At 39.0% G+C, this 23,641-nt stretch overlaps 1 protein-coding gene across 3 annotated transcripts; it reads right to left on the bottom strand.

The window, feature by feature from the left end:
* Positions 1-348: 348 nt before the first annotated feature.
* LOC122864781 (voltage-dependent calcium channel gamma-6 subunit-like) lies at positions 349-15,106 on the bottom strand. 3 transcript variants are annotated; one of them, XM_044172426.1, is made up of 7 exons: positions 15,040-15,106; positions 11,571-12,320; positions 9,051-9,161; positions 8,170-8,278; positions 6,022-6,096; positions 4,437-4,574; positions 349-4,236 (listed from the first exon to the last, which is right to left on the bottom strand). In XM_044172426.1, the coding sequence occupies exons 2-7, from the start codon at positions 11,775-11,777 to the stop codon at positions 4,016-4,018; spliced, it is 861 nt and encodes a 286-aa protein (XP_044028361.1). In that variant the 5' UTR covers positions 11,778-12,320; positions 15,040-15,106; the 3' UTR covers positions 349-4,015. The 3 variants fall into 3 exon arrangements, with proteins under 3 accessions (XP_044028361.1, XP_044028360.1, XP_044028362.1); XM_044172425.1 differs by lacking the exon at positions 15,040-15,106 and adding an exon at positions 14,618-15,031; XM_044172427.1 differs by lacking the exons at positions 9,051-9,161; positions 15,040-15,106 and adding an exon at positions 14,618-15,031.
* Between the last annotated feature and the right edge of the window lie 8,535 nt (positions 15,107-23,641).

Raw genomic sequence — 23,641 nt, 5'->3', positions numbered from 1 at the left:
CATAAAAAATGATAAAACCTGAAACTCTTTTTTTATTTAATCTGTCTCCAGTGTGGAAATTAGGCTAAATAAACAGGGTCTCTGACCAACCTATCAACATAGGTGACAGGTGCTGTGAGTAAAAACCTACCTAACACAGGGGAGGAGGAGGGGCAGGGTTTGTAGCACACTTTGCTGACTCAAAAAGAACAGTTTTAGCTTTAACAACTTATGATCTGTGCTCCCTTCACTTCATGACTTCTCATATTAATTTGAGGAGGATAATTTGATTCTCTGTGGTGCAGTAAAGTAGATTGGATGACGTTGGGAATGTATGACGTTGGGGGCTCAGTTTAAAGCAGGTTCAGATTGTGCTCACGCTGTGAACACTTAAGTGTGTATCATTATATTTGTGCGTTCCTGCGCTCCCAGGGCAGAGATCCTGTGTGTGAACGAATGTAACTGCACACGTGCATTTGAACAAGTGAATTTGAGAGTGTTTGTGTGCACAGCTTGTCTTCAGGTTTGTGTTTCTCCTGCTACCTCAGTCCTATTGGCCACGGTCTATATTTAGCCAGGAGGTCGCAGCCAAACAGCATGGGAGACACTTCAGAGAGACTTGAGCCTGAAAGGAGGTCAGCGTGGTGACTGAGATGTGCTCTGAGCAAGATAACAAGAACTGAACCAGCGGTAATGTTAGCGGAGGGAGGGGGGGGCGAAGAGGAGCAGAAACTACAAGTCAGAGAAATCCAAACACACCTAAAAGCATTCTTATCACTGTTTGTAACTCTTATCTGTTTACCTCAGTGATCTTCAGTGTCATACAATCATCCCAAATGTTGTCCAAAGACCATAATTGGTTGAATGATTTGAAAGTAATAATGTAAGATGATTCAGCTCTGCATGTAACATGATAATATTGCCAAATGCCTGTAATCTACTTTTTATGCTGCCTTCAGATGCTGTCAGAATTATCAGAATTATGACTTGAACGTATACGACTCATATAAAGAAGAAGGTAAAAGGGCCATACTCGTGGTCTGGCAGTCTAAGTTTGTACTGTATCATATTACAGCATGTAACATTCAACTGCAACATCCTGAGTTCAAATTTAGCATGGACCTTTGTTGTATGTCATAGCCTCTTTCACTCCTCTCATTTCCTGCTGCTCTTGATAGTTTACTGTCTTATAAAGGGTGAAAATGGCACAAATCTAATATCCAAAAGGTTAAAGTGAGGAATGATGGAATTTCCTATGATCATGAAGTAGCTGATACGTGATTTTTTTATGGCCAATGACAGTTGTTTTTTCTTTTCATCATAGTTTGAATTCAAATGGGTAATTTGTTTGTACATATGTACTGCATTTAAAAAGCCTGTTAGGATTTACTCCTTACAAAGAAAAGTGTCAACATTAGGTGAGCTCCGAAAACCTGACCGGCACAGTGCCAGTTTGAGCCAGGTGGGCGGCATTTCCGCTCCATTTAAATTCAGCACCTGAATCGACAGCACTGTGCTGCACGTACGTAAACAAAATACCACGTGTACCAACAGCATTGCTAAAAATTAATAAACTTTAAACATATTTTAAATGGCTGGTTTTGACTAAATCCAAATGGAAATGTACTATACCGTCTCTGCCGAAACTTCAAAGTTGTAAAAAGAATAATTAATGCCACATCATGCCACTCACATGCCACCTGTAATCGAGTTTCCCTCCCCTTGCCACTACATAAAAAGCCATTATGTTACATGGGCTGACAGGGAACTCATGCATTGGACGGTTTTGATGATATATTTATAGGCTTTAGTGATCTGTTCAACAAAGAGTTCATGAAGAATGTTGTTTATGTTGGGTTTCAGAAGTTTAGGACTAGTTCACAGAGATTTGTGGATATTTCAGAAATACAATATGGAAACTATTCTAAATGATGACTGATGATTTGTTCTGACTAGTAGTATTTCACTATTCATACTTTAACATATGTAATATTTTATGTTTAACATTTTAAACTGATGAAATTCCAGCAAAAAAAGAGGACATATCAAATATGTAGCTGGTTAGCATTTTTATCATGAGGTGTAAAGTGGGACGGTTCCTAAAACCAACTATGGAGGTGGCAGTGACTGTAAGCTGAGAACGTGTTGAGAATGCAGAATAAGAGAGAAATGGAACCTGAGAGAGGATGACATTAAATATTCATGTCATGTTTAATAATAAAATGAAGTCATTCTTAGTCAATTGATTCAGTTCAAAAAACTTGCAGAGACGATTCACCTTCCATTTAGGCGCACACAAGCACTTTGTTCTAACATAAATCATCCAAGAAAAACACTGAAGGTAAGAACATGGCAGCATCTCACACTTTTAGCTGATTTAACAGTGTTCCCTCTACTCCACTATAAATCTTTACAATGTTTTCTAGTTGTATCTGCTTGTCAAACAATTCATAAAGTGTAGCACCTACCAAACACTTAATTTTAAATATTACATATGTACTCTTCTTAAAATGTATGTCGCATCACCTATGCAATGCATGACCAGACACAGATAATAAATATATAGTGTAAAATAAATGAAAATAGATGATAAATGAAAAAAAGCTTAATGTATTTATACCATTAGAGCCCTGTCACATGAATATGCAGGTAATGTCAAATGAATGTCTATCTCAATGTTAATTGATGAACAACAAAACATCCAACTTAGACAGTAGAAAGGCAGCTCTGCAGACAGGAAGGTATTGAGGACAAACATAATATTGCTTTTTTCACACATCACTGAAAAAAAATGAGTTTCTTAAATGAGGTTCTCAGATTGGAGGTCAATAAACTGTTCATTCAGTATAGATTTTGTTTTTGAGGGTGTTGATGGTCTTGTTACCTGAGCAGACAGGTGGCTGTGATCCAACAGATGAAAGTAATCAAAGCACTAAATGATCTACAGTAACTACAGTGTTTAAGTCAATGTTGTTTTAAAGTTATATATTTGTTGTACACTTAGTCCAAATAATTTGCCTATGATCTGTCCATCTACGAGACTTTCCCAGAATGAACAGACACAAAAAAATGTCTTATTTGAAAATCTAAAACTTTGAATGGTTCTTTAACTTGGGGATTCAATAAATTCTAGGCCTACTGTTCGCACATTCGGACAACAGGCATTCAATGAAAATAAAGGTTAATTAGTTGATGGTTTAAATTACCAGCAGTAATAATAAATGTACTCTTTAAATAAGGGTGGATAACTTAACTAACCAACATTTTAATATTATATCATTATGACATGCTTTATAAGCATGTTAGCATTCAGGTTAGCCAAATACTAACATGTTAGCTAGCCATCCCAGAATGAGTAACATTTGAACCGTTGACTTAAATCACTTCTTTTAGCTGCTACACTATCTAAAACTGTGTTTTTATTAAGTACTGTTTGACAATGAGTTCACATCAAAGGAATGGAATAGCTAGTATTTAAAAGTTTGCATTATGCAAAGGACGTATTGATTTATTGAATGAACTAACAGTAAATTGCCTCCAAACCCTGCAGGATGATTAGTAAGACAATACAGGACTGTTTCCCAACCACATCTGAGCATTAAGATCACCATATTCCATAACATTAAAAGGGATATTTCACTGTAACATGGCATTGTAGCTTTAACAACCTAGCTATCTCTATGTTGGCTAACAGGATAAATTTTAATGATATTATGTCAAATTATAGAGTCATAAATGAAAATGTGTGCTTATCTACAGTAAGGGATCCAGAATGGCTCACTGCGAAACAGTGATAAAAAAAAAGATATTTAATACTAAACAAGAATATTGTAGTGACAAGATGTAGACAGGAAGTGTTCTGTACATGTCAGTGAATCTCCCATCACTCCCATAAACATGCTTGTGATTCCTTTAAGTTCAACGAAAAAGCAATCTCTCAATGCTAAGATGGCTTTGGGAAACATCCACGCCCCTCTGCACCCTCCCTCCTCACAAACAGAAAGGGCAGATAAAGTGCAATACCACCTCCGGGCCACTAGCTGCTGCTGTCCTTCTGAGGGAGACACCTCTGCCAGGGGCTGTAGGGCAGCGCCAGCAGCAGGAAGAGGATCCCACCCACGATGAGGACAGCCCCCGCACAGCCCATGCATGACACCGACCAGGAGAGCTCGTGGTGAAGAGTAACCATGTGGTTGCTGGCCAGGAAGGCCAGGACAGACTGGTGGAAAACCATTAGAGAGAGAAGCACCATGACACCTGTGGAGGAGACAGCGGACAGTTACGGAGCTTAACGATGTTATTTGTTACCACATCAATTTTGAGACACTGTCCTAATATTTTTAAACACATGAGAGCACAATTGTCGGCCTCCACTGCACTATAATCAAGAAAGATCTCATACACTAAAAACCTGATTTGTTGCAAAAGTTGCCCGGTGTGCTGTTGCCTCTACTGACCTGACAGAATGAAGCAGACAGACGCTGGCTTGAGGAAGAATAGGATCTCTTTACTGAGAGACATGGTGATGCATATGGCCCCCATCACCATCAGGAACAAGCTGAACAAGGCCAACATGGCTGCAGCTACATTCAGATCTGCACGGGGAAGGAGGACAGTGCTGTTATCATAAACTCTAACATTCGCTATATTAGGAACGCCTGTTGTTTTCGGAACTGGACTGATGAGGTAAATTACAGGGCTTTTAAATCTGTGTGTACTGCAGAAATCATCCTAGGGCATATAACAAGCTGATTGGTTGATTCAACTCCCTGTCAGGAGACAGGTTTGAAATGGAACACCGGAATGAAACCTATACCTAAAATCTGTACAAGTATGAAAGAAAACAGCCAACATGAACGACATCCATGCACGTTTGCTTACGCTCTGAGTTTAGGATCATGCGATGCCCTTTATAATTGATCATTGTGATATCAATGGCCAGTTTAAAGCTGGGGGATGTGTTTGTTTTTGTGTTTGCTCAGGTCTTTGAGAAGGTCATCCTTCTCAAGAAACTCTGGAAGATCATTCACATCACAACAAAACAAATGTCAACTTGGTGTTCTTGGATGTGGTCAGTGGTGGAATGTAACTAGATCAAACTACCCAACAGTATATAAAGTAGTTCAAGCAATCTGCAGCAGTAAAATGCGTTAACATACACATTAATGCATGTGTAACATTAATCCCAAAACATCATATATAATAGTAAAACACTGACAGGGACCATTTTTTGCAACACGAGTACTTATACTTTTGACATTTTTGCTGATAATACATACTTCTACTTAAGTAAGGTTTTGAATGCAAGACTTTTACTTTTACTTGTAGAGTATTTTTACAGTGTGGTATTAGTACTTTTACTTAAGTAAAGGATTTGAATACTTCTTCCACCACTGGATATGATAGGGTAAACATTTTGTCGCTTTATGATTCCACTTAATAATTATTTTAATCATAAAACAAGATTTACATGAAGTAAGACATTTTGAACAAGCAATTCTGGTATGGTATTTTATACACTCATGGCTGTATTTATAAATCACTACATTGAGGCCTATAGTGTGACAGTGATGTGGCAACAGCAAACAATGAGATTTTAATATACATCTGTCTTTCTTCATTCAGCGTGTGGCACTGTGTGATCTTAATACATTATGGAGCTGCCAGTGAAATGAGAGGTTAGACGGCAGCTCGGAGACACTTGAACACAGCGTAGGCGGAATAGATTTCAAACACTCACAGAGCAGACAATGGCCAACCTGAAAGAGTGCAGCGAGGAGGTGAAGGGAGACAAAGAGAAAAGGAAAGGACAGAGAAAGAGAGGGATGGATTGTGGGAGAGATGACAGACAGAGGACTGAAGAATAAAGAAAGAGCAAAAGAAGAGAAATATGAAGGGGCAATGAGGGCGCAGGGAAAGAGAGAGGCAGCGGGAGGGAGAGGTGGAGAAGAAGAAAAGGGATAAAGAAAGGAGGGAGTGGGCGGGTAAGGTGGGACAGCAGTTGAGAGAGGCCAAGAGAGCCAAAAGAGGTGTGTGACTCACTCTTCCGCGTTGTCTTCTGAAACATCACAGCATTTTCCCCCGTGGTGAAAAACTTGAAGTAGGTGCAGTTTGATTCTGCAGGAGGAAAAAGATGGAGGAAGAGAAACAGCTACTGTAAATGAGAGAAATATAAACACTGACAGGTAATCTGCTGTGGCTGCAGTTAATCTTGATGAACATCTTATTGAAATTCATGGAGCTAAATCTCTCTCAGCCCTGTACACTTTAAATAATTCTCCATCAAACATAATCAGCTGTGAGTGTCAATGACAAGCTCAAGGTGACAATCCAATGCTTCCTGCACAATTAGTATTCTGCCGTCCTGATGATGTGTTACAGTAATTAGAGTTTGGCCATCAAATAGAAAGTGACACCTCTATCTGTTCCCTCGCACATTTGCACACACAAGCGAGCAAAACACGCACACACATCACTCTTAATTAGTGTGATCAAAGCCAAATCCTCAGAGTGTTCTGGGTTGTTTTCCCCACATAGTGATCAGCGTTACAGCACTGATTCTGTTGAGGCGCTGCACTCAAATCCCATTGATAAAATTCAAATCCCATCAACAAAGAAGGGGTCTCTGTGACCGGCCAGTCAGACAACGACTGGACTTTCCTCTCGCTGACCACAGAACATGTGCACACCTAAATCCATTATACACTTGCAATAACAACATGTAACATTTAAACTGAATAGTCCACTTGATAGAACAATGTGGCGTAAACGATTTACTCTTTACTAAAACACGATTAAAAAGGCTGCCTTGTTTGCAAATGAAATATGGTGACACCATGACAGAGACAGTTAACTGCAGTATGGCCAGCAAATTAAATGAAAATCAAGCATATGTAGGCCATCGTGTAGGCAAAACTGTTTCAAATAAGAAACAGCACAGAAATGTACTACTGTGTGTCAGACTCTTTAGATGTTAAAAAGTTGCACGGCACACTGCAACCCCATTAACCACTAAGCCAGTAACCCTGTGAAACTCTCTCACTTCTTTTGATGAAAATCAAACAGGTATCCTGTCTGAAACCGATGACGAACACACACAGAGCTCCTGGTGGGCTTTTCTCAGTCTGCCTCTATTTTGCTTTTTATGTGAGTCATTCTTTAAAAGGGGAGCTCATACAAGTGAGTCATGGAAAAGGGCAGCAATACTGCAAGCTTTAATAATCCACAAACAAAAAAAAATCCATTGTTAGATGTAATTTTCAACCCACAGTCCTGCATTATTTCCATTAGCTGTTCTTGCACATGTAATAAGAAACTATTATAAACTATTAACTATAATAAGAAAAAATTAAAAAGACTTTAGCTAGACTGTAACAACCTGCGACTGGAATATGATGGTGTATAGCTGGAGAACCAGGCTAATGAAAATGCTCTTACTTTCCTTTATTTCCCATATACTAATAATCTTATTTTCACATCACACACTTTAATTTCACATTAACATTATTTTTTTATTCAGTTATCATTATTACTTTTTTATATTTTTCTACACTTTTACATTATTTTTATTTGGCTCACAACATACTCACAACTTTTTTGTCTTTTTAAACATTGTTTTGTCTGTCTGTTTTAGTAGCCTAAACTATTATTCAGTATACTGCTGTCTTGGCCAGTTCTCCCTTGCGAGGGAGGTTTCTGACCTCAATGGGACTGTCAAATTAATGTAAATTAAAATTCAAACAAATAAATAAATGTTGGGCAAAACTTGGGCAACACAAATTAAAAAACACTTGTTTAGACACCCAAACCAGAAAATTGGGTTTTTGTTGCCTAAGAGCTGAGGACTTCCAAAATCCAAATGATGTAACCCTTTACTTGACCCAAAAGTAACTTGTGCACTCATTCTTTCACTCAAACTATGTAACAGTGACTCAGGCATTCAGCTAGCCTGCCATCAAACAGTGAGCCAAGCATAATTTGTTGAGCCAGAAAGTCAGGTAGATCACTCATCCATGCTAACTCACTCCCTCAAACTGAGCTGTCGAACAGGCTCGACAGTTTGACAAACGTCCAGTCAACCAGCTGGCCTGTCAATCATCATCTTAAAACCCCCTCCCTCACACAGACTAGTCAGCCATCATAAAAGTTACACAGCCAACCACCCAACCAGTCAGTAAATCTTTGAGTCACCTCCGGGTAGTTCAGCAGGTCCACAGCTCTCTCTCTCTGGGTCGATATCAGCCACCCACAAGGTCTTGGTGCAGCCCTTCCACAGGCCGTAGTGAGCCGTCAGACATGTCTGCAAAACGAAGATCAAAGAGCTATTTTGAAGACAAGATCAGCAGTAATATTCTTTTTCCGTCCATCATAGGGTATAGCTTTAGACACCAAAAAGTGATTCATTTCTAACAGGAAATTACTGTTCAGTTGTGGTTTTTGTCCCCATGTTTTTGGTACTGCAGAAATCATCCCTGGACGGGTTAATAATATCTGAGACACCCTGACTGTGTCTGTGTATCACTGAAAAACAACAACATATGAATTAAGTGGGCCTGATAATATCCCTGGCCGTGTACTAAAAACATGTGCCAATCAGCTAGTTATGTTACTGACATTTTTAACATACTGTCACAGGAGATTGTTGATTGCAATAGAAAGCATCCTGACTGGAAACATCACAAACTGGCACGGCCCAGGACCGGAGTGCCCTGCAGCGGGTGATTAAAACTACTCAGAAGATCATTGGTACCAACCTACTGAGCATCAGTGATATCAGTGAGGGGCCTGCGCAGAGCCCAAAGGATACTAAAGTACCCACCCAGCCACAGCCTGGTCACCCTGGTGCCATCTGGCAAGAGATACAGAAGTATCCGCTGCCGTACCACCAGACTACAGAGCAGCTTCTTCCCTCAGGCTGTGAGACTGCCTCAGCGCTCCACCATGTAAAATAGTTTTCATTTCTATGACTTATTATTTATTCACTGATCTACTGATCAATTAATCTATCTTGTATCTTGTAAGTCATCAACAAAAGTTACTGTTTATTATTAATTCCCATTTCAATATTTCACCTGGTTGTCATAGAAACTCTTGGGAGGGGCCAGCTCCACCCAGAACTCTGTCCCCACCCCAAGGACTGTCAGGACTACGCCCACAATGGCCACGAAGAATGCCAACTTGATCTGGTGACAGAACACAATACAAAACAATTTCAATAGATTTCAAAAGTGATTTAAAAGTTTGCATTACTGAATTAAAGAGTTAGTAAAAAATCAATTACTTCTGTCAGCAACCTGTATTGACCTGTATTCGAGCCCTTTATGATGTAGCCCCAGTTACAATTCCCTCCCTTACTGACTGACTTTAGCTGTAGCCTTGTCGAGCATACTTTCTCAGTGTGAAATAGCTGTAATACAGTAGTTTCTACAGCATGCCATATATCCAGTAGTGTAGGTTTAGTGGCTCACAGCGTTCTCTCTCAGTAGGTAAATGGTGGTATTAACTTTGCCAGTTCATGAGAGATATGATCATGGTATGGTGTTTAGCTCAGCGCTCCACGCAAATGTAGTGAATTAATATTAATGTATTTCTCTGTATGAACATGTTATTGTTGTGACTTGAAAAGCTACTACAAAGTATAACGAACGGATGTAATGGATTTTACCGTGCTAATTCGTTCATATAACTTGAAATAGTACACTTGGCTAACAAGTTAGCTATGGTGTTAAAATAGCTTGTATAACTTTATGACAGACCAGTATTCTATATTCTATAGAATTCTATAGAGACAATAAATGGCAGCATAGAAATAGACCCAGCAATGCAGAGTCAAGAGGTTGCTTACTGTAACTAGTCAGTTTCAGAGGTGTCTGGCTGAGCTCAGTTACATCAACTTGCATGGGCAAGTGCTTGATTGCTTTCTACAAATGTTTTGTAATTCTGCAATTCTTCAGACTTTCTTACCCATAAATCATAGTGTGCTAACGTTAAAATCATTGGCAGGGGAAATCTGAAATTATGAAAACAAATCAAGAAAGAAATTGAAAGAAACAAGTTTACATGCACATAGTAGTAAGCACTATGTCTAGCTTTTTATTATTAACGTGTGATCATGTGGATTTCTGTTTCAGCAACTTTCATACATAGATTTTATGTGGATTTACTTTACACTTTACTGGCACTTTACACTTTACTCTGTCCAAGAGACAGAGGAATTTAAGGCGATTTCACAAAGTCATGTCCATTTCCTCGTACAGCATTTAGCGCCCCTGCAACCTCTCAACCTGTCAGGCACTTGCAATGATCATGCTCAAGACGTCATTTAATGTCTGTGCTGTGTTCTCAAAGAGAACAAGAGAGCTATGTAGGTAATTAAAATATGCTGAGAGCAGATATCCTACAGTAATATGCAGTGAGGAAGTAACAATACCAAAGGGAAAGAAAAATCTGCATGTTGTTTTTAATGTCTTCAACAGATGAAATATCAACCCTCCAAGGAGCAGTTGAGATGTGTGGGTGGGCTCTTGTACTTCAACCTTTGAGTTGAGATGTGGAGAGTGAGGACGTTTTTTGAAAGTGAGGACTTTTTGTCTGGTCTTGAGTTCTTCAAATGGCTGCCAGAGACATGGTCCTCTAAGCAATTTATGTACATGTGGGTACATGTCAGAAAGTGGTGAAATTGAAGATCCTGAAATCTCAGCTGGCCAACTTTTATTACATATCATTATTATATTACATATCAAGCCTGTTGCAAGAAATCTTGGTGTCCTGATTGATAACAATTTATGTTTTGAGCAACATATCACTAAGCTTGTCCAATCATGTTTCTATCACCTCAGAAATATTGCAAAAATACGATCTATTTTAAATCTTAGTGATGCAGAAACTGTTATGCATGCTTTTATCTCCTCACGCCTCGATTATTGTAACAGCCTGTTCACTTGTCTTAATCAAAAAACTCTGACACGACTGCAGACTGTACAAAACTCAGCTGCTCGGCTGTTAACCAGGACCAAGAAGTACGACCACATAACACTTTCACTTTACACTGTCTGCTCCTGAGTCCAGGATGGAAACTAAGGGGGACAGAGCTTTTGCTATCAGGGCCCCGAGGCTCTGGAACAACTTGCCCGAAGAAATTAGGTTGTCTGAGTCAGTGTCTTCGTTTAAGTCTCGTCTCAAAACACATTTTTATCTGAAAGCAGATCCTGATTTTACCTGAACTGGCTGTTTATTTTACTGTTTATTTTATTGCTTTTGTGTATTTTATGTGTTTTGTTTCTTTATATTTCGTCATTCACTGTGGTATTTTATTTCTCTTGTTGTGAAGCACTTTGTACTTTGTTTTGATAAGTGCTCTATAAATAAAGTTTTATTATTATTATTATTATTATTATATCCCTACTGAACACCGCTGCATTTGAACTTTTGCAAATACTTATTTTCTGCTCTTGTGTAGTGTTTCTTGCCCTGTGGACAGGCCTGATTTCAGTTGAAAAGACCACGGTATGATTGATTGGTTCCATTAGCTCCAGAGTACTTTCATACAGCCTGAGGGAGAACACACATTCACACAATATGAAACTAGTCACCTTCCCTTCCTGGGCCTCACTCATGGTGTGTCCTGTTGACGTCGTCCTACGGCGCTTGTTCCCCCCAAACGTACTGCGTCCAGTCATCAGGTTGGTCAAACCTCCCGGACCAGGGGCTGCTCCTCCAAGTGCACCTCCCACTGTTCCTGCCGCCGCCGGACCCACTGTGCGGCCGTCCTCATCGGTCACCAAAAAGGTAGACCACATGTTGTGACAAAATAGAAAACAACTAAGACAGCCGAGTGGGATTCAAGTTTGGCAGCCAAGCTTGCTTCGAGCTTTGCCCTCAACAGGGATGGTAAAATTTTAGGAAAAGAAAAATTGAAGACGGGAAGAAAAACAGAGGAAAACTGTTGTTTATTCTCAGTTTGTGCCCATAAAGAAAACTTGAGACAGTATTAAAGTCAAATATTGTCATACAGGTGTATCTGACAGAAATGATGGGGATGCAGAGGAAGACAGAAGTAGAAAGATAAACTGAATAAAGAAAACTAACAAAATGTATGGTAGAAAAATAGAAGAAAAAGTTTAAACCTAAATATACAATTTTTCTGAAAACTTTAGCAGGAAAAGGCAGGAATCAGCCTTTTCTTGAGAAAAAGCCTTAAAAAAATGGTAGCTTTGACAATGGATATAAAATTGATAAATGAATCATCATGAAAAAAGAAAATGACAGAAAATATGTGTAGAAAAGCGTAGCCACTGAGAGTCTGTAGAGGTAGAAGTCAGGAGTGGATGAAGTGATGCTCTCTAGAGATGAAAATGGAAGGAGAAAAGGAAGGAGGAGAAAGTTGTAACTATGTAAGGCATTTAGATACATAATCACCTGAAACAGAGGTTTTGGTCTTTTGCACAAATTCACATGACATCACCCACAGTTTATAAAGAACAGAATGTATAGAAGGAGGAATGATGCACGCGTAGAAATTGCTGCATGTTGCACATTTCATGGTACAAAAATAAACCAAGAAACAGAACATGAACACTGGTAAACAGAGTGCATGCACTACTGATGCCAGCAGTATTAGCGCTGTGCTATTATTCAGAATTCAGAAGCTTCATCAGTGTGAGCTTCTGATAGAAGAAAAGCACAGAACTGGAGAGAGCTGCCTCCAATCACATTATCTGTGCTGTCTGTTCTACTTTTTCATTAGGACAGAAAAGCAATATAAAAGCACTTAGCATAGTGAAATCACAATCAATTATCTATTTTGAGATGTTATGCGACAGCAAACACACAGAAAAAAACAGTCAGCATACTGAAATCATAACTTGCTATCTATTCTGAGACGCTTTGTGGTACCTCAGAGGCACAAAAACACTCATCATGTTCAAGCCATAACCAATTATCTATTCCGAGAAGCTCTTTGATAGAGAAGTCACACAGATACGCTGCCGATGAATTGAATCTTAAACGCTTTATGTCTGTAGGGTGAATGAAGCAGCTGTCCTGCCGCGTTTCACCAGGATTGTAGTGACAACTGACATGACATGCAGCCCTCCCTCTTGTTAGCAAAAATGAAACACATCCCCTGGGGAGAACACACAACTTTACTTTCCCATCACCATCAGAATTGTTAACAAGCTAACAAGCTACAGATTGTAAGTTTAGGGTTGTTTTTCGGCAAAGTTCTTTGTGGAATACAGATAATAATACAAAACAGCACACTTACAATACATCCAATTTCATACAAAATTTTACCTCATGTCCTGTTATTAATTCACATCGTATCAGTAAATTCAAACACTCAACACTGCTTTTCAGAGTCAGTCACCAACTACCTCATTAAGAGAATCTATCTATCTATCTATCCATCTATCTATCTATCTATCTATCTATCTATCTATCTATCTATCTATCTATCTATCTATCTATCTATCTATCTATCTATCTATCTATCTATCTATCTATCTATCTATCTATCTATCTATCTATCTATCTATCTATCTATCTATCTATCTCTCTTAAGACATTTATGCTGCAGTAGTACACCATGCAAAGAAATGTATCAAAGCACACTGATTGTCAGTGATAAGATGCTTCATGTACAGTATACTATATGCAGAAACTAAGTCATCAATTTTATGAACATTTATGAACTTTGAGACAGACATTTAAGCCCAGCTCAGTCTGCAGTTTTGATGTATTTGTCATAATGCATACATTTTATTACTTTTTATCTTGACAATTCTTGAGCATAAAATCAGCTTTGGGAAAAGCCAGCTGTTTGAGACATTCAGTTTTATTATTTGAAAATATTTAAATTGACCAGAGGAAGAAAGGTCATATTTCTGTTGCAGTTGGGTAAATGATTAAATAAATCTTCAAATGAATGAGATATTCAGACACAATGAAAAAAATATTTTACAAAATGTAATTAACAATTTACCAAATAGTATTAAATCTTCACACCAAAAGGACGTTTCAGTACAAATATTAAACTGAGTAGTTGATCTTCTGATTCAAAGGATATTAGGATATTATTATTACTAGTAGTAGAAGTAGAAGAAGAAGTATTATAAGTGATAGTAATAGTATATTTTGCATAGCAGGTACATAGTAAGCCAATGCTCTAAATCAAAGAAATATTGGGCATCTTGCTTAAAGGCACTTAAACAGGCTCATGCTTCAGATGCAGGTTTTAAACCTGCAACCTTTTTGTTACATTAGAGAACTACACTGCTCTGGGAAGACAAACAACTGCAATACTGTTCTTAAGAATAATACTGATTGCATTTTTTACGATAGGTTTACTATGTTCTATACAGATTTTTTTATCGTACAGTTTCTGTTATTTCCAACACTACAGCAAGGGGTAACACCTTAAATCACAATGCGAATATGTCAAGGAAAAAAGTATATTTCAATCTAAAAGTTCAATCAATTTATCATTGCCATTACAGCAACAAAACAACATTCACATCTGTCAATACAGAACAAGTTAGCTAGTTTAAAGTATAATGTTAGAGGCCAAAATAATCAGCTGTAACAAAGCGTCAGGGTAACTGTTAGGAATATTAAATAACGTAAACACTGCTGTCCTTACTCATCAAGACTGAACACAGCTCTCCTTATACGGCATCCAACTGGAAAAGTAGCATTGAAGCACGAGGAAGAAACTCATTTCAGCAGCTGTGACCAGCGACAAACACCCTTTAACAATTTCACTCTCTTAAAATATCCTTCTTACTGTCTCCAAAACTAAGTCAACATGGAATCGGCACTGAGGAGAAAGTTCCTGTGTTATATCACACAAACAGCACACTCGACTCCATAAACACTCTGTGCAGGCAACCCGTTCAGGTTTATTCCCACCCCTCCGAACGGTTCAGCAGCCAGAAAATATCATGCTGAAATTAGACACATTAGTTTTATTTTTTCACTCTTTAACACGTGCTGTACGCCTGCTTCACAACGCTCGCCGCCACTTCACAAATATCACGACAATGATATTAACAAGTTGCTGACCTGGTTTTGTGTGTGTGCTTCTGCTCGGAGTGACGGTGGGCGAGGCGAGGAGAGGGAGTGAGCGAGGGAGAGAGATGTGGATGGGTGAGGGAGGGGAAAAGAGGGCGGAGGTCAAAGTAGGAGTCGGTGTTACGTCGAAGGCAGGTGTAAGGTTTAAGAGTGTGTGTGTGTGTGTGTGTGTGTGTGCAGGAGGAGATGAAAAAGAACATCAGCTAAACGGCCGTGTGTGTGTGCATATATTTGTGTATTGCGTGTGTACGATGTGTGTGTACGCGTGCCCACGTACATATAGGGTTGCAGGAATACATATCTGTGTGTGTGTGAGTGTCTGTGTGTCTGCAAATGTGCATGTATCTGTGAGTGCGCATGTGCATGCCTGTGTATTAGCTTGCAGGCCCCTGTGTATGTGTGTGTTCCCTGAGCCAAATGCCTAAAATGTGTGTGTGTGTGTGTGTGTGTGTGTGTGTGTGTGTGTGTGTGTGTGTGTGTGTGTGTGTGTGTGTGTGTGTGTGTGTGTGTGTGTGAGGTATGCAGTCACACTGTAGCTTCTGTAAGTAAATCTGTTTGTTTATGCTAACGTGGACAGTTGTGCTGGACTCTCTCAGCTTTAAAATGTGTGGAAATGTGTCACACTACACACACACAACCCGACTCCTTAACTGTGTGTGCATGTGCATGTTATGCCTCCCTCCTATCTATTTTTGCCCCCCACCTGTTAATGACATTAATGCCGACCCAGGGGAAAGGGCTGCGGCAGGGGGCTTGTGTCAGCTCGACCCTGGCTGCGAGGCTCATGTCTGTGGCCACCGCCACGATCCCGCTGATTGAAGAGGGAATTGTAGATCAACACCTCGAAAACAAGTAACACTGCCGATTGGCTGTCATTTGGTTCACATGGTAGGATGTTGAAGCTGTGAGATCGAATCCAACCGGACAGTGAAAACCTCTCACCCCACTGCCTGCTGACACATGCAATGCAGCGGATTATCCACAGTTTCTTTGCACTAAAAGACGACCGTCCTCTGGGCATTATAACAATAACAGTGTAAACATTTATTTTAAAATGTTTATATGGTGTGCTCCATGAAGAGGACAGTTGGGATCGACACTTAAAGAAGACGTAATAGTCTCTGGGTGGATTTTGTGGTGAGATGATACTTTGCATCAAAAAAACAATGTGCAAAGACGTGCAGCAGTCTTACAAATTTTTCACAAAAATAAGAAAATACCTGTTTTCCAACTTATCACCATCATATTCCCCTAAAATTTCAATTAAAGCCCCAATTAAACGCAGAGTCGCTTTTACTGGCCGCGTGTGGCTACACGTTTTGATAAATAAACGCAGGTCTCAATTAGACGCCGGGTCTGGTTTTTATAGAAATTCTTTGGAAGTATAAAACCTCTTGAAGCCCACCAGGTTGCACGCTCGAGCTAGTTCTAAGCTGCTAAGATCACACATGAAAATATAATACAAACTTTTGTCAACATGGACATGCTACAGATCGGTCGATCGGTTAGAGTCTCCACAACTCAATCGTTACGGAAACCATGAGTATAATTCATTCAGATTTACCAGCATGGTAAACGAGGTATTTGCCATCTATGTTGAGTTTTGTGCAAAAGGAATTTAAGGCATGTCCCATATAGACGTCTATCCCAAATTTAGGCAGGTTGAGTTCAGTGACAGCAAATAAAAGCCCAGGTTATTAATTTAAATACGGCAATACCTATGAGGAAGTATCAATAAGAGTTGCAAGTTTCACAAGGACTTTAGATACACTTTTACGCCTTCTGTACTTCCATAGTGCACAATTGTGTCATTGAACACACCTTGGTGATGTAAGTCATGAGGGCAGTCCACACACCAAAGGCGTCTTCAGTTTCCTCCAGTCTGTCAGAGAAGAGATTAGCAGTCGCCTGGACGCAGTCCCCAGAGTGATGATGCAGCATAATTTTGTTGTTTTTTGCCAAGTGTGATATTTGCAGGAATGCTGTCCTCTGTCGCACTGCATGTAAAATCAGCTCTGCCCTCAGTCTCAACTAAGGCTTGACTGAAACATTGTCTTGCCGATATTATCAGCTAATATTAGCTCGTCACAGATATGTTGATATTGGTGTATATGTCGGCCAATAAGTAACAAACAAAAACAAACAAAACAAAAAAATTGTCAAAGATATGTATGTTTGCAGTAATGTAGAAACAGTGTTACAATACTTGCGGTCACAATACTTTATTTAATAAATTCAAGGGATCCTTCTCAAAATGTTTGTAAATCTTTTGCTTTTATGTTATGGTTGACAGTCATAGCCAACAAAAACATAATTTCCATTTTACTTGAAGGACCTCTGGATTGGACTCATACACACAATACACACAATGGACAAGATAAAATACAAAAAATCCACTAAGAAGACTTTATACAAACCGAGCAGTCCCTCCAACTAATTTGATGTTGATACTAATATGATACTGATATCATAACATTTACATACTCTAACTCACTGGCTTTGCACAATGGTAAAAGTATTCATTCAATAATTTTTCCATCCATCTGATCAGAGGGTCAGCAGTTGCCTGGTCCTTCTGCTGCCTGAGAGAGAGAGAGAGAGAGAGAGAGAGAGAGAGAGAGAGAGAATACTGCAGTCAGATGTGCCTGGCATTGTGATAAATGGTGTGTGTGCAAGCAACAAGGTCAGACAGACAGACAGAGATGGAGGACTGAATGGAAGGGAGTGTAAAATTAAGTAAAAGACAACAAGGACAGAGAGGAAAGAGAAGAACCAAAGAATGATGGACACGGAGACAAGACAGGATCAGACAGTTACCTCACCGCTGAGACAGAGCAGCCAAATTAAAATGCACAGCATGCTGAGGTGGACGGTGGACGGTGGAGGCTGATGGAGAGCAGTCCAGAGTTATCAACTGATTACACGGGTTCTTTGGCCCAGAAGCTACTGGGAAATACTGGTTCAGCACCAGTTAACATTTGAAATGGTTTAATATTGTGACTGGTGAATACAAAAAGGTTTCACTGAAGTGATTAAACATGATGAAATGTTGAAAGTAATTTTTCCTTTGGAATTTCAACCTTCTACCTTCTGTTTTGTCCCATAAAGCAAAACAGCTTTTCTTCCAAACCTGATGAGGTGAATGCATGGATGACTTCACATACTTGTGAATATAAATATATGTTTCACCTGATGATGTCTTGATGCTGAAATCTTTCCACTTAACAAAAGTAGTACTCATACATGGAACAGAAATGTGTGGTTTTGAGAAATGATAGCAAAAAAAATCAACAGATTTATTGATGTATTACTTTCTTTTGTACCACTGTGCCGTGTTATTGCGACCTCGCTACACCTCCTAACTGTGTGGCTTAACTTACTTCACTTTTTTATTTTACCCTATTATTTAAGCAGGAAAGGTGACACCAGACTTCACAGTGTTCTGCTATTGCCCTACAGGAGCGACTGAAGGTTGGGTGCTTTGTTCAAGGACAATTGGACGCTACGTGTTCAGAGAAAAAACGTGTTATTTATTCACTTTACTTCCAGTTCACCCAGCCAATCATGGGATATGAACCAGTGACCGCCTGGTGTGCTGACTCCTTATCAGCATAATATTAGTTTCCAATAAACGTAAGTGTCATTAAAAAATGTATGTATTCATTCAGTCACGTATCTTAGGAAAACTGCGGTACTATTCCTGCCCGTGCATCAGTCCCCGGTGCAGTAGAGAGGCCTAACCATAAGATGTCACTACCTGGCAGGGAGGCATGCAGAGAGGGAGGGGTGGAAGGTGTGATACTGGGCCGCTCTGATCCCTCAGACACGCAGAGAGTCAGGACTCTCAACCCTGAACTTGTGTGTTGCAGTGAAGTCTGATGAGATTACAACAACACAAAGGGGGCAAGAGGATTCATTAGGATTTATGACGTGTTGGGGATGAAGCAGACTACAGTCCAGGTTCACGTTTAAAGACTGAGAATCTACACCACTGCAATTCTTGTCACATCTTGTCATACAAACTTTATCAGATGGACAACTCTCCCAATTGGAGAAACAGTCGACCAAATAGCTTTGTAGGTGGGATTAAGAATGGGGTCATGATATTCCTGTAGCTAGCTAGCTTCCTAGCTCAGTTCAGTAAAAAATGGCAGCAGAAAAATGGCTGCAATGCGACAAGTGTGGATGAGATTGATATACCTTTACATGTTGTTTGTAAGTTGAGTCACAATATACACATATCACAATACAGTAGAATAATAACTCTTAAACTGGCATATGTCTTTTGTCATAAAAAATGTTTAGTTAACTGCGCCTACCAATCACTACTGCAGCTTCCGTGTTGACTGAAAATGGCTATGTCACTCGCTAGTAGCTACTCATTGATTAGGACGAAGGCTAGCTAAAGTTGGGTGCATTTAAGATCATCGGGAAGTTGTTTCCATCTGTGTGCAGCATCATAGCTAAATGAGGCTTAACAATGTTTTGCTCAGACTTTTCTGGGCGCCAACGTTTGGGCAGTGGGGTGTGTAGCCCCCAGCCACAACCGTGCGCAGGCTGTGAGTTCGGGACTCTATAAAAACATAACGAGGAGGTTACATTGCTGTCTCCGTCTCTTTCCTTTGCTCTTTGTGACATAGATGTATCTCCATCTCAAATTCACTTTATTATATACTATACATACAAATGCTAGACTGATTCAGATCTGAATCTCATCCACACAGGTGTAAAGGAAATCAAGGTTCATCAGGTTCAAGGACATCAAAAGCTCAGTTATCTTTTTGTAAGTGATGTTATATATGTATTTGTATATTGTCTGAAGAAGTTAGATCATTATGTTACCACAGTGAGAGATATGTCAATAGTGGCAGCATTACTGAAGCTGGTTACCGCTACTTTCCTCGTTCCTCTCTGATTGAGTTAAGGCAGTGGCTGATGCAGAGAGAGAAAATGGAGACTGCCATCAAATGACAGAATTGGAGAAAAGAGGACAGAAATAAAAAATGTTTGGAAAGCAGAAAAGAGGGGTTTTGAAGAAAAGAAGGGTGATGATGGCAGCCTGCTGGTGCGTCTAATCAAGCTCACCTCTTCTTCCTGATCCTTCTCTCTCAAATTGTGACTGATATTGTACAAATGTGGAGACAGCTGCACACAAACCGAGACAAACTTTTCTGTACACAGTGCATTCTTTTTTTTCTTCGTTTTCTCTGCGACCTTGTTATTCATCTGCTCACTCCCTCCATCAGCAGCTCTCCTCCATCTTTAGTTGTGATTGTATAAGAGACAATTAGACATACTCATCCATCTGCGTCAGTGATGACCTGCAGGTCACGGTCCAAATAATCATATGTAAAAAGGTTTCCAGTTTCCTGATGATGTGTTACGGTAATTATGGCAGAACAAAACTCAGACAAAGGGAGCATCGTGTTTTCTGTGAGTGCCATTAGATTTTTTTTTTCAGATGAAGTCTGACAAAGAAATGCAGCAGACAGTAGACGCAGTACAGATAACTTTTGTGGTACATCACCAAAATATTTGTAAAAAAATAAAAATAAAGTCTACTTATTGTGGATATCAGCACTTCAAAGTCTTCCTTTAAAGGTCTTGAAATAAACTGCATCTGCAACTTTGGTGGCCGTTATTTGACACAAACAATCGTCGTATTTTCACAAGACCGAGAAGTAAGCTAGCCAATGATAGCGGATATCCGAAAGAAACAACTACTGTGAGGACATGATATATAAGATATATTAGTCTTAAATACTGGAAGAACTATATTTCTATTAAATGTATCTTTCTGGCAAGACAAGTTTTTTTAGCCCTGTCTTTTGTAGCACTGTCTTAGACCCATGAGCACTGGTCTGGGCAGTCTTTTATGTGCACCCGAAAACCTCCACAATTACATAATTGTGACTGCCAGGAAGACCTGCTGTGTGCCTCTCAATATCTGAAACATCTCAGCTTCTTTTTGATGATTGGCTCCTACTTTGTGTGACTAACAACTGGTTACACGAATTGCAAAAAATCAGTAACATGTTCACTGACAACGTATTTCAATTGTTTTCCGAAAACAAAATATCCGATCTTGCAATACAATATCCGCTTGTAGCGACAATAGCATTGTGAAACTTTTTATGGTTAACTTAGTTAAGGTCAGGGAAAGATCATGGTCTGGTTTATTACAGAAAAAGTCTGACTTGAGACACAACATGTTTATTCACATTTAACCAAAACCCAATCTTTTTCTAACCTTAACCAAATTGCTTTTGTTGCCTAAACCTAACCACAGAGGGGACTCTCGATCTCGAACCCCGGACTCTGAAGCAAAAATTTAAAAACTTTATGTGCATGTGCAATTTTGCACAAGACCAATGTTGTACATTTCTTTGTGTTCTTGTGTTCTTTTTCATTTTCTTTATGCATTTAGTCAGCAATGGAATCTCCAAGCTGCAGCACTGATTGTATGCATCTAACAAAAGAAAAAGAAAATATTTTACATATATGTGGACTGAGTTGGTTGAGAAATGATGCCACTCTTACACTGCTGTTGCCTCACCTACAACACAGATGTCAAATGTCAGTTTCCATCACACGATATTATACCTTTAGTTTGCGAGAAGCAATAGGAACACAAACACAAGTGCTTGGTTTCAGGCAAATATCTTGCACATAAGTGTGGAATATCATAAAACCTCACTCAAAATCAATAAAGCTCCTCTGAACTTTAAATCAGGCTGTTTTGTGAGGCTGAAACAAAATATGTTAACAGCAGCAACAAGGTACAAACCATCATTATGGTAACAACTGGTATTCAAAGGCAACAAAAGCTCTTCTTATTTAAAGTCTTTTTCTACAACTGCCATCAAATAGCTTGATTCAGACACATTTGGATTAAAAAACTCTCATTATTGTTCACTCACATATTCTCTCTCTAACTTCACAAAAGGCTGAACTTTTAGAGGTTTTATAAGGCCATTTGTAATGGCACTGCAGCTCCTGAGCTGTCAATCAAATGTTTTATCAGATGATAAAGTTTTCTAATCTACAGTTTGAACAGAAATATTCAAATTTATTCATAGTTTCATTCCTGTGTGGTTGTGTTTAAAATGTGCTTATCTCGCTCTGAAACTATTATGTATCTGTCAGTCCTACACTGACTGAAATGCTTTTACCACATGAAGAGCTTTGTTTCATTCTGGCATGAATACATTTGGGAATAAAGTAATTTCCTGACAGCTATCATTCAACAGCACTAGAAAATGGAAGCTTGTCTGTAAAAATAGAATTTTGCCAAGCAGGGACTCAATGTACCTGCTGTCTGTTGGAAAACCAGGATAATTATTAGTGCTGAAGTCCCTATGTGGACAATCTATCATCCACAAGAGTCATTTCATTTACATATGGGGGACAGTGATGGTGAAAAACTAGGAAATGTATGCGATCGTTTGTGAAGGTGACGTTTTTTTTCCAGTTTAGAATATTAGAGCCTCAACTAAAAAAGAGTTAGTTAATTTTAACGTCAAGGATCCGTTTATTGCCCTTTTTGGCCTTTTTCCGACTGATTTCACCTACCTCTATTTTATAATTCTTCTTATTCTCTTGTAAACACCACAGAACCATAGTTAATGGTTTAAATTGAAGAAGACACGTGTACATTAAACATATAAGCATACATTTATGAATTCATTAATCTCCATGAAAATATAGGACAATAAACACACTACCAAATGTGTGTACCTAGGTGTCGTTCTGTGTGCCAAATCTTACAAAACCTCTCCAAAATGGCTAAAATGTTCTTTTCAGTATTTCAAGAAAAAGTTTTAGATAACATTGAGTCAAATGTAATATGTGTATGTGTGAAGTTATAATGATAATATAGTCATAAATACAAAAACGAAAAAGGATTTTTTTCTTTGCAGCTCTATGGAGCTTTTTAGCCTCTTTTAGCTCACTGTTTTGGTTTTGCGTTACATTTCAGTCTCAGCGCTTTCGCCAACTAAACTAGTTCCCAGCTAAAACAGAGCTAAAAGGAGAGGGAATATTGGACTTACATTCCTCAAGTAGACACAAACACAGATGATAATGTTGCTCTGTGTCAGCTGGATGTCTAAGTAGACAATTGTTTTGCCAAAATATTAATCCATCAGGGCTGTGTGTCTGTCGGCTATATAGAGGTATTCTGCCCCCTACTTGCCAAATATTGATTAACACACCTTTGATATTAAGAGTTGTTGAGACTCACAGTAATCGATTGCTTCATGGCACAAAACAAATGAAGAAACGGAGAGGGAAGGAGAGTAGCAACATCCTGTTACACACAACAAGCACGAGTATGGGGAATGCGGTCTCAATTTTCAGAACCTAAACCTCAAAAATACCACTGGTTTGGAAGCTATTACTGTAAGAATCATTTGGACCATTATAAATTATACCAAGATACTGTATATCCAACACAGTAATTCCGACTGGAGCTTTTCAGAAGGCAGATCATAATTCATATTTTCAAAACTAAATAGTAATATAGTATAGTAGTAGTATAGTAATAGTAGTAATAGTATTCAGAGTGTATTCTTATACATATTCTTATACAATT

Source organism: Siniperca chuatsi, linkage group LG17 (genome assembly GCF_020085105.1).
Source record: "Siniperca chuatsi isolate FFG_IHB_CAS linkage group LG17, ASM2008510v1, whole genome shotgun sequence".
In the NCBI taxonomy this organism is placed as follows: domain Eukaryota; kingdom Metazoa; phylum Chordata; class Actinopteri; order Centrarchiformes; family Sinipercidae; genus Siniperca; species Siniperca chuatsi.
The sequence above is the reverse complement of the archived record's forward strand: the minus strand, read 5'-3'. Positions and strand labels throughout refer to the sequence as shown.